Source organism: Amphiura filiformis, chromosome 13 (assembly GCF_039555335.1).
Source record: "Amphiura filiformis chromosome 13, Afil_fr2py, whole genome shotgun sequence".
NCBI lineage: Eukaryota > Metazoa > Echinodermata > Ophiuroidea > Amphilepidida > Amphiuridae > Amphiura > Amphiura filiformis.
Window position 1 is genome coordinate 48,269,959 of NC_092640.1, and position 18,462 is coordinate 48,288,420.

Genomic DNA, 18,462 nt, shown 5'->3' on the forward strand with positions numbered 1-18,462 from the left:
CTCAAATGGAGCTGCCTGATGTGTTAATTTCATTTGGAATTCATACTACCTCTGTGGAAGATATTTCCAAAATCTTCTACAGGGGGAGTATGTATTGTAGATGGAATATCCTATTATTTAAAATTTAAGTGCTTTAATCATTCATTTAATCGTACGCTTATGTAATTGTTTCTAATTGCAGCATTCATCATGTACATGAAATAAAACAACTTGTTATTCAAGAAAAAAAAAATATTGTGTAATTTGTTTTCATTTAATATACAAGTTGTTGGTACCTTATGATTTGCCCTGGGATGGGGCTAACTTTGATCGATTTCCCCTGGGGACCATTTTTGAAACACTTCTGAAAATTACTAAAGGCAAGACCAAAGGCAAGACCAAACCCAGGAATGGTAGAAAACTATTGTTTTGATGGCGAATTTTACAATTTTACAAAAATTACCCCAAAAATTATCGTCTATATATTATGAAATGTTTCAATTTAAAAAATGAAAATTGAAAATGAAATATTAGTAAGATAACATTGAATCTTATTATACCATGACATTCAATGTTGACTAACACCTTCACATAAGATTCAATGTTTCATTGATAGGACAATTGAATACCTGAGTGGAAGAAGGGCCCAACTCCATCAAAACTGTTTTTGAGATATTATAGTATGGTCGTTGAAGAGGAAAAACAGTGGCTACCCGGAAAAAATGGGTAAAAAGCTGATTTTTGCACCAGACAAGCAGAATATATCATAGAACATCATATCCAAAATCCGAAAAAATCCTCTCTGGGGAATTCGTTTTATCCAAGATGGCCGCCAAAATGGCTGCCACAACATATAATTAGCTGTATCTTAGCTTCTAAAGCAGATATGATGATTTTAGTGTCTTTGAATAGCTTTAAGAGGTCAGAGAATTGAAATTTGTACAAATCTAACACACTGATGTCTTCAATCACACTGAAATCCAAGATGGCCGCCAAAATGGCCACCACAACATATAACTAGCTGTATCTTAGCTTCTAAAGCAGATATGATGACGATTTTAGTCTTTGAATAGGTTTCAGAGGTCACAGAATTCAAATTTGTACAAATCTAACACACTGATGTCTTAAATTACACTGAAATCCAAGATGGCCGCCAAAATGGCCACCACCACATATAATTAGATACCGTATATCTCCGCTTCTGAAGCAGATATGATGATGATTTGAGTGTCCTTGAATATATTTCAGAGGTCAAAGAATTCAATTGTGTAAGTATCTAAAACACTGAAGTCTTCATTCACACTGGAATCCAAGATGGCCGCCAAAATGGCCGCCACCACCACATGTTATGTTTATGTATATTTTGGCTTATGAAGCAGATATGATAATGATTTTAGTGTCTTTGAATAGGTTTTAGGAGTCAATTTTGTATTTATCTTCATGTCTTTACTGACACTGCAATCCAACATGGCCCTCAATATTGCTAAAATCAAACATGATTAGCTAAATGTCTCAGCTTCTGAAGCCAATATAATGGTGATTTTAATCTTTGAATAGGTTTTTAAGAGAATGTAGGTTTTAAGGGTCAGAGAATTGTTGCAATTACTTAATACCCGGGCTTATAACACTGAAGTGCAAGTCGCAATAGAATCCCAAATAGCTGCCACCACGTGTGAATATATATCTCAGCTTCTGAAGCAAAAGTAGCTGTCTTCGTTCTCATCTACAGGTATAATCGCCTCAGCGTTTTGGCAATGTTCTCCTGTGTAATCTTCATAAGCTGTGACACATTTAAGTCCATTTTTGCGACAGGATCATCCGTTATTTACACAAGAATTCCTGGAGGAAAGTTTACAATTGTATCGTACAAGCTTAAGCAAGCTATGTGGTGCTGCATCTAAATTCGTAAGGACCGGTGCTAGAACGATGTCAGAGTGTTTCCAGCCCCATTGGTTTAAATTGGATTCAAGTCATTGTTTGTTAGCTTTCGCCAAAGTATGACCTGTAAAAGAACCCGCAGACTGTGAAAATACGCTGCTCTTTCAGAAGTTGAAAGCTTTTGTAGATAGCTGTTGATCAAATGATGCTTTATTTGATGATACCATCGCCATGGATTAAGCGAACCGTAAACCGTTTAAAGAATCTTCTTCTCTGCCACCATATAAGACAACAAATAATCTGATGCCAGCTGTACCAATCTGTTCTAATGTCGCCTCAGGATCGCTCATTAGGATGATATCTGCTGCAATTCTTTTATCTTCTTCAACAAACTTGTCTTTCCATGTCCAAATGTTGCAGAAGTTGAGTCGCAACCACTCCATAATTTGAAGCATGTCAAGAAAGTTTATTGTAGTAAAAAGCAGATTTCATGGATGAACAAAATTCCTGTTTAACCCAATATTTGTGGAAGAAGGGCCCAGCTCCATGGAGTTGGGCCTTTCTTCCATGAAAATCATGATTAAGTGTACTTGAAAGACTATTTGGAGAGTTGATTTGGCTCATCTTTCACACACAAGGAAGAACAATCTCAGCTGGCAATAAAATGCTGGGTCTAACTCATTTTTGTAAAAAATTGGAGTTGGGCCTTTCTTCCACTCAGGTATTCAATTGCTTCTGGTCACAATATTTCCCAACAATTTAAATTTAGTTTTAATATGGCTAAAATATTTTCTTTACATGCTTTTTTTTCTAACGCGTGAGCACAAGGTCGCATATGGTGTCGCTGAAAGAACTGTATCAGGAATAAGACAAAGGGATAGGCATCCCAAGTAACGTAACCGAACCGGAAGATGTAGCCTAGGTCTAGACAATAGGCGGATTAGCGGCCATTTTGTTTCTACATGATGTTATTCACGTGTCGATATACTTTAGTACACAAATATGTTAACAGGTTTACAATTTTCAAATTATATTTTGAGTACAATAGAGGCCCTGCATGAAATTATCGATTAATTGGCTCCAAACAAAGGATTTGAGCCGGTGTCCTTCGCCGTAGTTATGGCGGAGTGCAGTCCATTCAATCAAATGTTGTCATCAACCTATTTGATCGTAGTGTGTGTGAGACAAACTGTCACGGTAGATTGCAATCATGCTTTTGTTGAATGCATTTGAGTAGTCCGCCATATTTACGGGATGATACGTCACATGCATGGCCTCTATATATTCTGTAGTAAATCGATGAAATGACAGTGATTGTTCAGGTATTATATATGCTTGATAGAATTAAACTGTCTGACCAAGTAGTATTCTCCTCCGCCGTCAGTGTGATTCCAGTCACTCCACGTACCGTTTTGCGAAGGTGGAGGAGACTAAAGCTGTATTGACGAACACGCATGCGTCAAAAATGATGTAGCCTAGGTCGAACAATAGCGTGACGTAGTTCCTGACATTGTCCCTATGAACTCTCACCCTCCTGACTGTATCATCGAAAACTTGTTGTATTTTGAATTATTAACTACATCCACTCTTGAAATATAGGAATTTCACGAAACTACCTCATGTTCAAACCTTTACACGGATTCAAATATCATTTGATGATCTTTATTCATGAGGCGTCTATCACTGATATAAACTGCTTAAATAAAGAAAGTCCGCATGTAAACCCGTCCTACACAAAAACTTGATCTTGTTATGACAATTTGATTGATACGGCCGTGTGCAGAATCTCCTATTTGATACCAAATTTGCTACCAATACCGGGACCAAAACACTCAAATGTGACAAAGATTGATATACCAGTTTCTGGCATTTGCATTTTCAAAAGTTGCAAATCAAAACGAAGTACGCGCTCAACGGACCAAAGCGTATAGTGTCCGATTTATGTTGTTACAATACAATACCTAAAATACAATACAATGCGATACAATACAATACAATGCAATACAATACAATGCAATACAATACAATACAATACAATACAAGAAACATTTATATATGGCTCTCCAAGCCCCTCAGTACAATTTTGTTGACCAAAACCAAGGCGGCGGATGACATCGTTATGAATTCGGCAGACGGCCGAATCCGGATTCGGCTTTTGGTAAATTCATTTTAGGCCTGCATTACTTTTGAATTAGAGAACGAGGGATCAATGCTTTACCTACAGAGGGCGGCGTATCGATTTTTTTAACGGTCAGGCGGTGATGGAAGCGATATCGCCAATTTTGAGGTCGCCATTGGATTAACACATAATCATGAAAACTTCACAAACAATTCTAAATTTGTTATGTGGTGTAAAAGCAAAATTATCTTACTCTAAAACCGTCGGGGTACGACAGTGTACCATACTGCAAGTATGTTAATTTTCCATTTGTAATTGCCAACCGTGTATTTTGAATGGGGCTGTCAGCCCTGTATCTTCGCCAGCCTCGTACGTCACGTGGTGCGCTTCCTATGCCGCCTGTTAACGGTAATCGTCTTTTGCCGTACTGCGAGTCACCGGTAGCTAACACTGTATGCCGCCCTCTTTTGAATACTTACTACGCTGTTATCATCTGATCTCCGTTAAAAAATTGATATGCTGCCCTCTATTGCGTACAGCATTGATCCCTTATTCTCAAATTTAAAAGTAATGCATGCTTAAAATGAATTTACCAAAAGCCGAATCCGGATTCGGCCGTCTGCCGAATTCATAACGACATGATCGAGCCGGAAACTTGTGAAACCGCCCGGCCGTATGGCATTTTCCAATATACTCGGTTAGTTTTGTGGCGTTCATTATCGAACCCCAACGGTTTTAGCTTGTATATTATTTATCAACATAGGCCCATTTGTTTGTGATATTTCAAGCGTTTTAAAATGTCAAAATAATCCCATTCAATTACACGGTTGACGATGAACATTTACTGAATTTAGAGAATGCAATGCGGCCACCGCCTGCAAAAAAACCCATTAGGTTAGTCACTTACATTTTTTATTTTACGGAACAGTGACAGAACAAATCATGTGGCGCACCGGTCCGTGCCCTCTCCTTTTTTTCTTAGTGTTAAAATTAGGCGACACAAGTTTTGCTTTGTGTCACCCCTCTTTCCCAAATCCCTGCATCCGCCACTGGTTTTCATAAATCATATTTGTGCCTTGAGGTATTTCAATTCCCGTATCATCATTATTGTCCCTCCTCTGGGTCATCATCTGAATTTTGGGTTATTTCAATTCCCGTATCATCGTAGTATTGCACCTCTGCTGCTTGTGAAATTTTCTGTCACAGAGATTCACAAATCTGCCATCACTGATCATGCTGCCGCTACAAATCACTCAATCAATTGGGAGGAACCCAAAGTCATTGATCGTGAAGCTGATAAGACTACCAGGTGGCTCAAAGAAGCCATTTGGATCCGTAGAAAAGGACATTCTAAAAAAGGACGAGGGGGCCTACGCACTCAATAATATCTTTGACCAACTCATCACGCCCCCTACGGTATCTCCTGTTACCCATAAAAGGAAACAGTCAGATGTGATGAGTTGCCAGTCTGATGAAGCCACTAGTGTAGTGGTGAAACGTCACTAAAGCGTGAGTTAAAAATTTCGTTTTTTGTAGGAATTGTTCAAAATGAATAAAATTTACAGTTTTCCAATAGCAGAGAGTTTCTATATTTCTAATTTCCATTCCCTTGGTAAACTATTTATAACACCGTAATATGTTGCACAATCAATACATCGTCCATATTTTCACAAAGCTTTTCGTATGAATAAAACGAACCTTTATCATCTAATATAATTATCATTAATCTTTGTCATCTTTAGTCTTGTTCGAGCTCTATTAAGAGACTTGTTAACATCTTTTGAAAACAACTTATTATATCTAGTGGTATATGCAGTACATCTATCAATTGGAGTGTTTCTTTGTTCAGTATTATATTCTTTAAGATTTTGCCAGCTTAAAATGACTTCTTTGTAAAACTGGGGGAAATTGGCAGGACAAACAGAAGCATCAACATTATATTGTAACAGGAACCCCAGGCCATTTTATTAATAATAACAGCACTTAATATAGCGCTTTTCCAACCTGATCAAAGCACTTTACAAAGAACAAAATATATACAAAAAACATATAATACCAGAAAGAGGTTTAAAAACAGCAGCAATCAGTACAAGTGAGTTTTTAGGTTACTCTTGAAACTATCTACAGTGGGGAAACTCTGATGTTTAAAGGGATGTTGTTCCACAGTTTGGGTCCCTGTACACTGAAAGACCTATCACCAATTAATCTGTTGCTCCTGGGGACAACTAGACGAGTTGCGTCTAACGCCGAGCGTAAACCCTCTCTGGTTGGGATATAGATCGTCAAACACTCAGACAGGTAGATTGGTGACAGATCATTCAGTGACTTGTAGATGTATAAGAGGATTTTGAACATGATGCGTTTTTCGATGGGTAGCCAGTGGAGGGAGTCAAGAAGCTCGGATGACGAGTAGCGGCGAGGGACTTGGAATACAATGCGAGCAGCTCTGTTCTGTAAACGCTGGAGACGAGCAATATCGGTAGACCTGCAACCAGATAGAAGAGCATTAGCGTAGTCTAATTTGGAGAGAACAAGTGCTCGCATTGCATTGCTACAAGTGTCTTGATCGATATAACGACGAATTCTGGATATATTCCAGAGGAAGAAATTCAAAGATTTACACAAGGAGGTTATGTGAGATGACATGTTCATTGCTGTATCGAATGTTACACCCAGGTTTTTGATTGTAGCTGAAGGTGTTATTACAGTACTACCAATGCAAATTGTAGTGTTGAGAAGGCGATGCATGTTATTTGGGGATGCAGCTATGAAAAAATCAGTTTTGGAATCATTGAGTTTGAGTTTGTTTTGTGTCATCCAGCAACGTATTTCTTCCACACAGGATGACAGCTTGAACAGAGCACTAGCTGCTTCTCCTGGAATACTGGGATTGAATATGAAATACAATTGAATATCATCTGCGTAGAGATGATATCTAATACCATGATTTCGGATTATTGAGGAGACAGGTTGAGCATACATAGTAAATGCTTTTGGACCAATGACCGATCCTTGAGGAACGCCGTAATTCAGAACATAAACATCAGATATTGAACCATGTATACTGACATGAAATGTGCGACCGGTCATATAAGATTTGAACCAATTTAGAGCTGCGCCTTTGATACCAAAGTCAAGTTCAAAACGATCAAAAAGAATGTTATGATCAATGGTATCAAAGGCAGCAGATAAATCAAGCATGATCAAGAAGGCTGCATGGTTATTGTCAAGAGCCCGATCAATGTCATTTTTTACCTGCAATAATGCGGTCTCAGTACTGTGTTTGTTTTTGTACGCTGACTGGAGAGTTTCATCAAGATTATTCTCTTCCAAGTGCTTGCTAACCTGCTTAATCACAGCCTTCTCGATAACCTTGCCAATGAAATTGATACTGGAAACAGGCCTATAATTTTGGAGGTCGTTCCAGTCAAGGGTGACTCTCTTGATGATGGGAGTTACCATAGCTTGTTTGAGATTATGTGGAAAAATACCAGTAGTCAGAGAATTGTTTACAATACAAGTTATATGAGGAATAACAATATCAATATACTCTCTTACCATCCAAGTTGGCATATAATCAAGGGAGCAAGATTTGTTAGCACAACTCATGATTATATCACGAACCTCGGTTTCATCAAGTTCTTTAAATGAGACAAGATCATTTGCGACAACGATGTTATTTCTAGTTACAATACCTGGTGATGAAACGACAGTATTACTGTCGATGTTGCCACGTATTTTTGCAACTTTGTCAGTAAAGAATTGTGCAAATTTGTTGCACAACTCATCAGGAGTATCAAAAGTTGGTAAAGCTCTACAGTTCTTATTAAGTAACACACCTAATGTTTTAAAAGTGTCTTTTACACTAGCATTGTACAACACATCTTTATAGTGGTTTTCTTTAGCCTTTTCAATAAGAGAGATAACCTTTTCATGTTGAACCATATAAGAATCTCTGTTTACAGTGAGGCGGTTCTTTCTCCATTTTCTCTCCAATCTACGCTGTTCTCGCTTTTCAGCCCTAATCTCATCGTTATACCACTTTGCTTGAGGACGAATAGTGCGAGTTCTGGTAGATTGAGGAGCATGGGTGTCAAGAACAGTTCTCGAAACCTCATTGAAATGATCAAGAAGAATGTTAACATCAGATGTAGCTGGAGTAGAAGCCAGTCTATCAGTTAGATCTCCTACAAATACGCTAGAGTCCAGATTACGGTAATCTGAAATAATTTGGGACATCTTTCCATGGTGCATAACCTTCACCCAAAAAGCTTTTAGCCACATTATCTTTAATGCTTTGTCTGTGTTGAATACATTTACCATCTCTATTCCTCCGTTTTCTTTTGGTGTAATTAAAATAGAACGTTTGATTTTTTCTGGTTTTCCACTTATCTTTTGAACATCAGATAACACATTCCCATTCACACAATCTGTGTACATTAAATAAGTCATTTAATTGTGATTGTGAAATACCATTACTTTTTACTAATAATACTTTTCCTCTAAGTGTTAGATCTCTTTGTCTCCAAATATCTAATTTGTCCTTTGATTTCGTAAGTCTTGGTTGAATATTATACTCATTAAATTTTTTACTATCATAACCAACAAATAAGCCCAATATTTTAACAGACTTCCTATCTAATCTTTATAATTCTGTTTTCTCCAAATTTATCTTCAAACCAGACAACTTTCCAAACTTATCTACTTCTCTTACAAGATTCTCCACAGATTTTGAATCGGATAGAAAAAAAGGTTGCATCGTCTGCAAAAAAGAGCACTTAAGTTCCACCCCACTTGGGAGTTCTATGCCATTAATACAATGGCAATAATCCTTACATTTCAAATTTATTAAAGCCAACATTTCTATCACACACACGAATAATGCTGTTGATAACGAGCATCCTTGACGAACACCTCGTGCCAGATCAAACCAACCAGTAGAAAACCCCTTACTTATTACACAACTTTTAATATTTGAATAAAAACATTTTACAAATCGGCAAAAAGAAACATACCAGGAATGTGTTTATCATTAAGTACTGCAGCATATCTTGAACGAAACTAATGTACGATTTCCATTAAATTTAAATTTTGTTATTCTTTATTCAAAATGTTGAAATAATATTAGTAATAACTGACGGGAAGGGTTGATGTCCATTTTAAGTTGAAATAACAAGGTAAAGTGAAAGAAACCCAGCTAGTTATTTTGACAAGGTACTCCTTTAACGACCGTTACAAAAGGTTATTCCAGTTGTAGTTCACCATCGAAGACATTGAGTCATCCATTCAGGTAACCCGTAATTTGAAATTTACACTCCCTTTGTGGAAGATTAAGGACATGTCTTTCATATAGGGTGTATGGATTTCAATTGGAATAGCCCAGAGGAGGGATGACTAGCCGGTACTACACTGATTACATGTCAATCCAGTGCAACATCTGTGATCCTGGTGACTACAATGTTTGCTTTGTTGACCGCACCATCCAAAAGACGAGCAGCATTGGCCTAAGCATTTGGCTGGCTGATTGTTGGCTGCTAGATTGTCCGGCCCACACCGACCGTTAAGAAGGCACCAATCACCTGCAAATTTAACAGGACAATTGTTTTTAATAAGAGGCGTTACAGTGGAAATAAGAAAAAAAGACAACACCACATACAATCGTAATGACTACGCCCTATTTTGTAATGTTTTCTTGGTAACGAAATATTATAAACAGTACAAACTAGGAATATTCCTTTTGTGACATATATTTATACATGAAGAACAATTTGAGACCAGGTAAATTCAGAACGCACGTCTCAAGTATAGGTCAAACTATACTTTTTATGAATCCTTAAAATGAGAGGTACTTTAGTAGTATTTTAAAACAAAATTGATCAACTTTGAAATTTGACCCCTGTGTTACACTTAAATGTCAAATTTGAAGACCCTCAATCACTTTAAATGTATAAAAGTACACATGAAAGATGCGGAATCTCATTCTCATTCTCAAACATTTTGTGTAGATCCCTCTTAACAACGGCTGGGGAGGGGCATTAATAATTCATTCTCTAGTATAGACCCTGAAAGTGTAAAAATGATGCACCAAATATTTGCTTCTGCTTTGGACACCCAATATTTTATGTTTAAAGCAATAACCGGAGCAATTTATACAATAATAGTAAAAACTTGCATGTCCACGATTGGCTTCATTGGGGCCTTCATTTAACCCATTTTTTTGGATTTTTCGAAATAAAATTGTACACAACAATAGTTCCGAAAAGGTCCACTAAATTTGGTTGGGCCTTCACCTTGCAAAAGTTTACCACTTCCCCTTTTCTCTTCTGCTTTGGACACCCAACACTATCTGTTTAAAGCAATCATTTATACATGTACACTAGCGGTTTTAATTCGGCCTTTAATGTCAGCTTTTTCAAACTAAAATTGCACACAATACGGTAGTTGTATTAAAATTGCATCAATTGGGCCATCATTTCGTGAAAGTTCCTCATTTCTGAGTGGGCCACATCTCCTCTGAGACACCTTACGTCGGGCAAACGCAATTATTGCGATGACCACTTCGCGGCCATTATTTACATTTTCTACAGCCGATCATCCGTTTCTGTCTCTCAACTCCACAAGGGCATGAATGGTTTTCGCACTTCCGTCTCATCACAAAATAGTTTTACAAATCAAATGCGATGGAAACACCGAAAAGAGACACCGACCGAAGTAAATACTATGCAATATTTAAAACTGAAAACGGTCATCAAGGCCATGTGTAACTTTCTTTTTTACTTTTGGCTTAAAAGTTAAGCTATTTTACATTACACCGCCGGGGAGATTACTCACGTAAGATGCACTCAATAGTTTCACTGGAGCATGTGGCTGATCCTGGCATTTGACAAACCCTGGTTCGAGTCATAGTTCCAGGCCCGCATTGTTTGTTACACTCGCTCCAGGTATTCCACGAGCCCAAAGAAGCTGAGATGAATTCACCACGAGAAACAGAAATGAGTGTGTTGGTTAACATTTTGGGGCAAGATCTTTTTGGGCACGCCACGGATGTGCTTTGAAATGTGCTAAAGAGGAGGGGGAGGGAGGGGGTGTTGGTAGGCTAAGAAAGGGCGGAATGCAGTTTGGCACGTACTCTGGAAATGTGCACCCTGAGCCTCGAAAGTATGACAAGATTCGTTTGTGTGTTTATTATTGAAAAATCTTGAAACAAATCATATTTGCAAGCAAAAAATGAATGACAAAATATTTTAAAAGAGCCTTTTCATTCTTTTCAAACTGGTTATCTATGTAATTTTTCCACTCTTTAGGGGGTGCGATGGCGGGGGGGGGGCACTCCTTGTATCCACCCCTTGTGTTGCTAATAATAATCACATACCAGTGTGAGGAATCGTAGCAGTTGTTAACGTGGCTGCAGTACTGTCCATATCATCTCGGGTATGTTGCGTCGATGTCAATGATTCAATGGTACCAGATGATGCCGTGCTAATGTCATCTGTTGTTTCTTCAGAGATTTATGTAATAATAATAATAATAATAATAATAATAATAATAATAATAATAATAATAATAATAATAATAATAATAATAATAATAATAATAATATTTATAAGAGCGAAGGTCGAACTGACAAACTGGCGCCTATACAACCATGAAATAACGAGAAAATATTCCAACCAGCGACGCAAAAAAACAAAAACAAAAAATAACACATTTTCAGTTATTTTTTTATTGAAATAACGAGAAAATATTCCAACAAGCGAAACAAAAAATAACACATTTTTCAGTTAAATTTTAATTGATGCATGTTTTTGTAACAATTTTCTTCTCTGTACTTTTCACTATAATAGAGGTCGGATTTATCACATACGAAACCTAGGAAATTAATATGCTTTTAGCACCCACCACAATTAATTCTTAATTGCTATTTTAACGACAAAAGCGTTCATCTTCATTAGCTTTGCAATTATTTTGTTTATACTCTCAAGCTTCATTCGTTTGTTTAGTCATAAATTGGGCTATTCCACTTGAAATCCATACACCCGTTAATCATCTACACAGGGAGTGTAAATTTTAAATAGAGTTACCTGAAATTTGAAATCTACAACAAGTTAGTATTACCAGCTGCTTCAGGAAAAACGAAATAGACTTTTTCCATATCGTTATGAATTCGGCAGAATGACGAATCGAGAATTTTGAGCAAATTGAGTTTTTGTATGCTTATGATTATGTTTCGGGTTATCCTTTATTTCCACCAACAATTAATGATAAATCTTACTCCCCGACGTAGTTAAATCGCGCCTAAGTGCGATAAATGAATTCGGTAGAGAGACGAATCGTATACTTAGCTGTACAAATCATGTTGATCTATAGTATTGTATAGCGGGAAACCCCGAATTTTCTATGTCCTATACTAATATTTGTATATAGGTGTAGGTATCTTCTATCCAGTGACACCAAAATAAGTACACACATTTCCTACATGATATTGCTGTGGTTTAATAATGTGAGTGCGCGCCCGTGAAATTGGAAAATCTCGGAAAATCATACGCAAATTATAGGCCAATATTGTTATTTTGCTTTAAAATCTTTGAGTTTTTGCTAAATATTACAGGGATAAATATTTATAACTTATATAGCAAGTTAAGTCTACGTAGCCTTAGGACAACCAGTAATTTCTACACAAAAACCCCAATCAAGAATGCGCTATATGGTTTACACGTAATTGAATGCGTATTCGACCTCCCTCTGTGCAGTGGTGGAGACATTTTGGATACAGCATAAAGACGAATAGCTGTTAAAAACGCGTTTTGAGGGACATATTGATTATTTCAGAACATGCAAGTATTGCCAATGATTCGTGTAAATTCACTTCTATAATATACATTTCAAATGAGTGCTCACGAATGTTCTAAATTTTTAGAAGGACCAATAGAATGATACCAAGATTTTCAAACGCCGTTTACTCAGAACAGCAATTTTGCGGATTCCGCACTCTGCCGTGTTCATAACGATATGTTAAAGCCATATTATAACATTTTCAAACAAAATAGATTAGCATTTCTTTGCCATAAAATGTTAGCTTTTACTGTCAGATATATCCCCTTTTATTTTTGAGCTGAACAACTACGGCAAAGCAAAGAAAATTGGAATTTACTACCAGCGCACATGTCGCCAATACGTACCACTCCTTCGGTCATGTTGTGGTACGACCCTTTGTTGTGTATATCACCGTCCCGCACGCCGTGTACGTACTGTGTGTTATGAACATCGTGTATACGTTCGACTAATAATTCCATCGTAATAATAAAGCGCCGGTTCCGGCGTTTTATTCAAAATCTCGGATTTTGACAAAACTACATCACCTAGAGTCTTGATTTTTGCAGGGTATATTGGTTTAATAAAGTACAATTTAATCGTGTAAAAAAGGAATTTTAAAATTTCAGTGAGGGCGTCTTCCTCAGCAAATGTTATAATATGGCTTTAACTCAATCAAACAGTGTATATTATTGAAATTTTGATTTAGACGAATCGCGGTAAGTGGGAAAAAATGAATTCGGCAAAGAGACGAATCGTATACTTAGCTGTACAAATCAGGTTGATCAATAGTCAGTCAACATTAATGGGTATATTTTCACGGGAAAATTTTCTGGACACGTGACCAATGGGTATCAATGTAAGTGTGACCTCGAGCCTGATCTCTGACCCCCGGCGGTGACCTCGCTATTCAAGTCTTAGTAATTTTGAATTGGAATAGTATTCTTGGCTGCAATTTCGATAGAAATTTGTGTCTTGCAAATTTATTAAATATCATGCAAACTTAATTTCTTCACAATATCATTAAAACGTAATTTCAAAAATATCTACCTACGGAAAAAAATATTTATCTACGGAAACTCTTACCATAATATTATTAACTTGCGACAAGTTACTTATTTTTCATCAAAGGAGGATTTCTTCCTATTCAAATACATTGATAGACCACCCGCTGTGCTCGGGGTCACATTCCATAATGCTAATATGTCTGCGCCCATGGGTGTCACGTGTCCAGAAAATTTTCCCGTGAAAATTTACCTATTAATTCTGACTGATAGTATTGTATAGCTGGGAACCTCGAATTTTCTATATTAAATGTGCTCTACTGATGGCTTAATAATGTGAGTGCGCCTGCCTCCGTGAAATTGGACGCACAATATACGCCGATATTGTTATTTCTGCCTTAAAATCCTCGATTTTTCCTAAATATGACAGGGATGACTATTTATAACTTATATACCAAGTTAAGTCTACATAGCCTTTAGGAAAACCAGTAATTTCTACACAAAGGCCTCAAATCAAAGATGCGTACTATGGTTTAATTACACGTAGTTGAATGCGTATTCGACCCCGAATACGACTCTCTGCGCAGTGGTAGAGACATTTTGGCTACAGCATAGAGCCGTTAAAATGCGTTTCGCGGGATGTATCGATTGTTTCAGAACATGCAATAATGTATAATAATACATTTCAAATCAGTGCTCACGAATGTTCTAAATTTTAGAAGGACCAACCCAGCAAACACAAAAACGTTTTAAAAACGTTTTAAATAAGTTATATTTGGGCTTTTGGTTTAGGTAAAAACGTTTTAATAACATTAAAATGTCGGGTTATGTAAAGGTCATGATAACGTTTTAAAACGTTTTGTATGAAAACACACTACAACAATATTTTCAAAATGTTTTCAAAAATGTTATTGTAAACTATTTTTGCAAACATTTTTTGCCAAATATTGTGTCAATACTTAAATAACATTATGTTAAAATATTTGAACACAGCAAACACAGAAATGTTCTTAAAATGTTTTTTCAAAACCTTTTAATAACATTTAAATGTCGGGTTATATAAAGGTCATGAAAACGTTTTTAAAACGTTATTGAAAATATTTTGGGCAAACGTTTTTCGCAAAATATTTTTTCAACTCCAGAATAACATTCTGTTTAGAATGTTTTGTATCAAGTTTTCAAGAATGTTTTTGGAATGTTGTTAACACGTTTTTATACCCTTTATTTAACCCGACATTTAAACGTTTTCTGTAAAACATTTTGTTTGCTGAGCAGTAGATTATCAAAAATGTTTTTAAGGTTATGAAAACGTTTTATACTCTTAATATACCCTTTATATAACCCGACATTTAAACGTTTTCTGACAACCTTTTATAACCTTTTGCGAATGATGTCGAAAACGTTTTGTGTTTGCTGGGAATGGAATGGTACCAAGATTTTCAAACGCCGTTTACTCAGAACAGCAATTTTTGCGTATTCGGCACTCTGCTGTGTTCATAACGAATGGTGTCATGCAATAATCACATATATATTATGTTATCTTGGAATTCCCATTTCCCAAACAATAATAATTCTGACTGACTTTGTTATTGTTATCTGGATTGCATGGAAGCTAATTGCCATCTCTCATGAAGTTTAGATGTACACAGAGTAATTGATAAAATTATACTATGATTTCGGCAGAGTGACGAATCGAGAATTTTGTGCAAATTGAGTTTTTGTATGCTTATGATTATGTTTCTGGTTATCTTACTCACTGACGTAGTTATTGAAATTTTGATTTGGACGAATCGTGCCTAAGTGCGATAAATGAATTCGGCAGAGAGACGAATCTTATACTTAGCTGTACAAATCATGTTGATCTATTGTATTATATAGGGGGAAACCTATACTAATATATATTTGATACCAACGTACGTATAGCTGTAGGTATCTTCTATCCGGTGATACCAAAATAAGTACAAACATTCCCCACATGATATTGCTGTGGTTTAATAATGCGAGTGCGCGCCCGTGAAATTGGAACATCCCGGAAAATCATACGCAAAATATAGGTCCATGATGCAGTCATGTCTACAGTAGAATTCATCTCGACCTTTGCAGGACTTAACCCCATTAAAAGCTATTAAACCAAGATAACACTCATTGAAACAGCTCAACTGATTAAATCGGATCTTCTCTGGTTGTGCACAAGTAGCCTACAAGTGTATGTTTTCATGTGCGATATCGCAATAAAGCTGGTATTCATAGCTTCAGTTGGGTAACCGATTATAAAGGAAACGAAAGGAAACAATGGTATGTGTGGCTTTGTTCACGAAATCAGACAATGGCGTGCTTTTTGTAAACCAGCATTCTTGAAAATGAGCAACATAATGATTGTTGACTTAACACGGTTTGGAAATAATTTCTTCATATTTTTGGTGTTATCTGTCGTTTACATGTCCTTCCTAAAACACAAAAGTACGACCCTCTCCAAACACCTAAATTAGCTAAAAATTTAGGACATGTTACAAAACTATATTGTCTATAATTTTAGAAGAGTACTTTTAATATTGGCCGGTTATTTTTCACACAGCGACGTTAACTAGTCATATCCCCATACTTTTAACGTAGGGCTATTTGTAGAGGTCACGCGTTAATGGGAAAGAGCACTGTGTATTGTGTATAGGAAAACGGACAGTAACTGCAGTATGCAATATTGTTATTTTTGCTTTAAATATCCTCGAATATTTGCTAAATATTACATGGATGACTATTTATAACTTATATAGCAAGTTAAGTCTACACAGCCTTAGGACAACCAGTAATTTATACAAAAAAGTCCCAAATCAAGAGTTGAATGCGTATTCGACTTCTCTCTGCGCAGTGGTAGAGACATTTTGGATACAGCTTAAAGCCGAATAGCTGTTAAAACGCGTTTTGAGGGATATATTGATTATTTCACAACATGCAAGTATTGCCAATAATTCGTGTTCATTCCCTTCTATAATATACATTTCAAATGAGCGCTCGCGAATGTTCTAAATTTTTAGAAGGACCAATAGAATGATACCAAGATTTTCAAACGCCGTTTACTCAGAACAGCAATTTTGCGGATTCGGCACTCTGCCGTGTTCATAACGATATGCAAGTCACACTTACCCTGATCGTCGGAGCAACCAAACTCGTTCCTGAATATTTTTGGACTGTCAAAGTAATAAGGTTCCGTGGACTCTTCTACAGGACTTGCATTTAACCCTCCGTAGATAAATCTTGTACATGAACATGGGTCTGCTTGGCTACGTGGTAACATCCATCGGATTTTACAGTCATTGTTTTGTTCAGGTTCTTGTCCAACAACGCAGGGTGCTACTGTTGGTCTGTAGGATATTGCTGGTAGCAGAGGTATAAGAAACAACCAGTTTTAAGATGGATTTAATGTGGGTTTTCAATTTTACTCATAGAACCGCATTCTTCTACGTACACGATAGTGGATAAAATATGAATACATTTATTTTAACTTCTATTCATTACGTTTCACTACCTGGAGATTGGTATCTGTCAATGAGTTGACAAGATCACGAGGATATCATTATAGCTAGAGGCAGTATGTAACACAAATGGGTCAATGAGTTACTTAAAAATGACCTTGTGTGGTATTTGGTTCCCAGGAAGTGAGTTTTGACTGAGGCAATTTGTGGTTAAATGTTGATCACTCACTACAAGAGTTATTACCTTCGATTTGGTTGAAAAAGGAGGTGAGACATGATCAAATCTCTCCAGGTAACAAAACGTAATGTTTATTACTATGCTATACCACCAAGATTGCGTTAACTCCTAAAATTCTGCATTTGATTGAGATGTGGCGATTGTGAACTCTGATACATTTGATTGCCCTATCGTGGAACAAATCACGTAATTATTTGACCAGTACTAACGTGACAGAAATATAGTTGGACAGCACTGATCAATAGGTTGATTGATTGATTGATTGATTAATTTACTGCTTCATTGTTTGATTGTTTTAATGAATGATTGATTGATTGATTGATTGATTGATTGATTTGACTTACCTGCCAGTATAGAAATCATGATCAATTTAGCACACATTGCTGCGCCTGTATGATGAAGGAAACACACCGATAAATATTTGGCGAACGATAACGCTTACGACCTACTCTCTCCTTCCTGCATGTTTTACTAACAAAAGGTAATTGATCACGAATCAATAATTATGCCTAATTGAACTTACTGTTCTTAATGTACCTGTGGCGTGGCGTTTTAATAAAGGTAATAGAGTATTTCCATTTAATCCCACTGTACTAAACCTATAAATGAAGAATTTGCACTTACAGTAAGGCCCATTAATCATCCATCCATTGTATCTTTGGAATTTATTAATTAATATGGATGACTAAAGCTCGTAAATTAATAATCCGAGAATATTAAACTAATACTGTGGTTAGAAAGCAAAATTAAACTTCTCAAATTTGGTACACTCACCGGAGCGCTTCCACCGAGTCAAGTGGCGTCTTCAGCGGATGTTATTGCTCTGAAGATGTGTTGTTCACTGATAGCCAAATGGAGTCAAGTGACTCTCAATTTGGAGTAAATTAGCACTGACACTCAAAAGAAGGCGCCTGACTATCACAAGAGAGTCAGTAAACCCTATCTGTGAAGTGTCAATCCCTG

The 18,462-nt window shown here is 36.6% G+C and overlaps 1 protein-coding gene across 1 annotated transcript; it reads right to left on the reverse strand.

Annotated features, from left to right (window-relative positions):
* Positions 1-9,048: 9,048 nt before the first annotated feature.
* LOC140168469 (uncharacterized) lies at positions 9,049-17,950 on the reverse strand. The gene is made up of 5 exons (XM_072191868.1): positions 17,844-17,950; positions 16,933-17,163; positions 11,349-11,474; positions 10,808-10,939; positions 9,049-9,555 (listed from the first exon to the last, which is right to left on the reverse strand). Exons 1-5 carry the CDS (start codon positions 17,878-17,880, stop codon positions 9,371-9,373), a joined length of 711 nt encoding a protein of 236 aa, XP_072047969.1. The 5' UTR covers positions 17,881-17,950; the 3' UTR covers positions 9,049-9,370.
* Between the last annotated feature and the right edge of the window lie 512 nt (positions 17,951-18,462).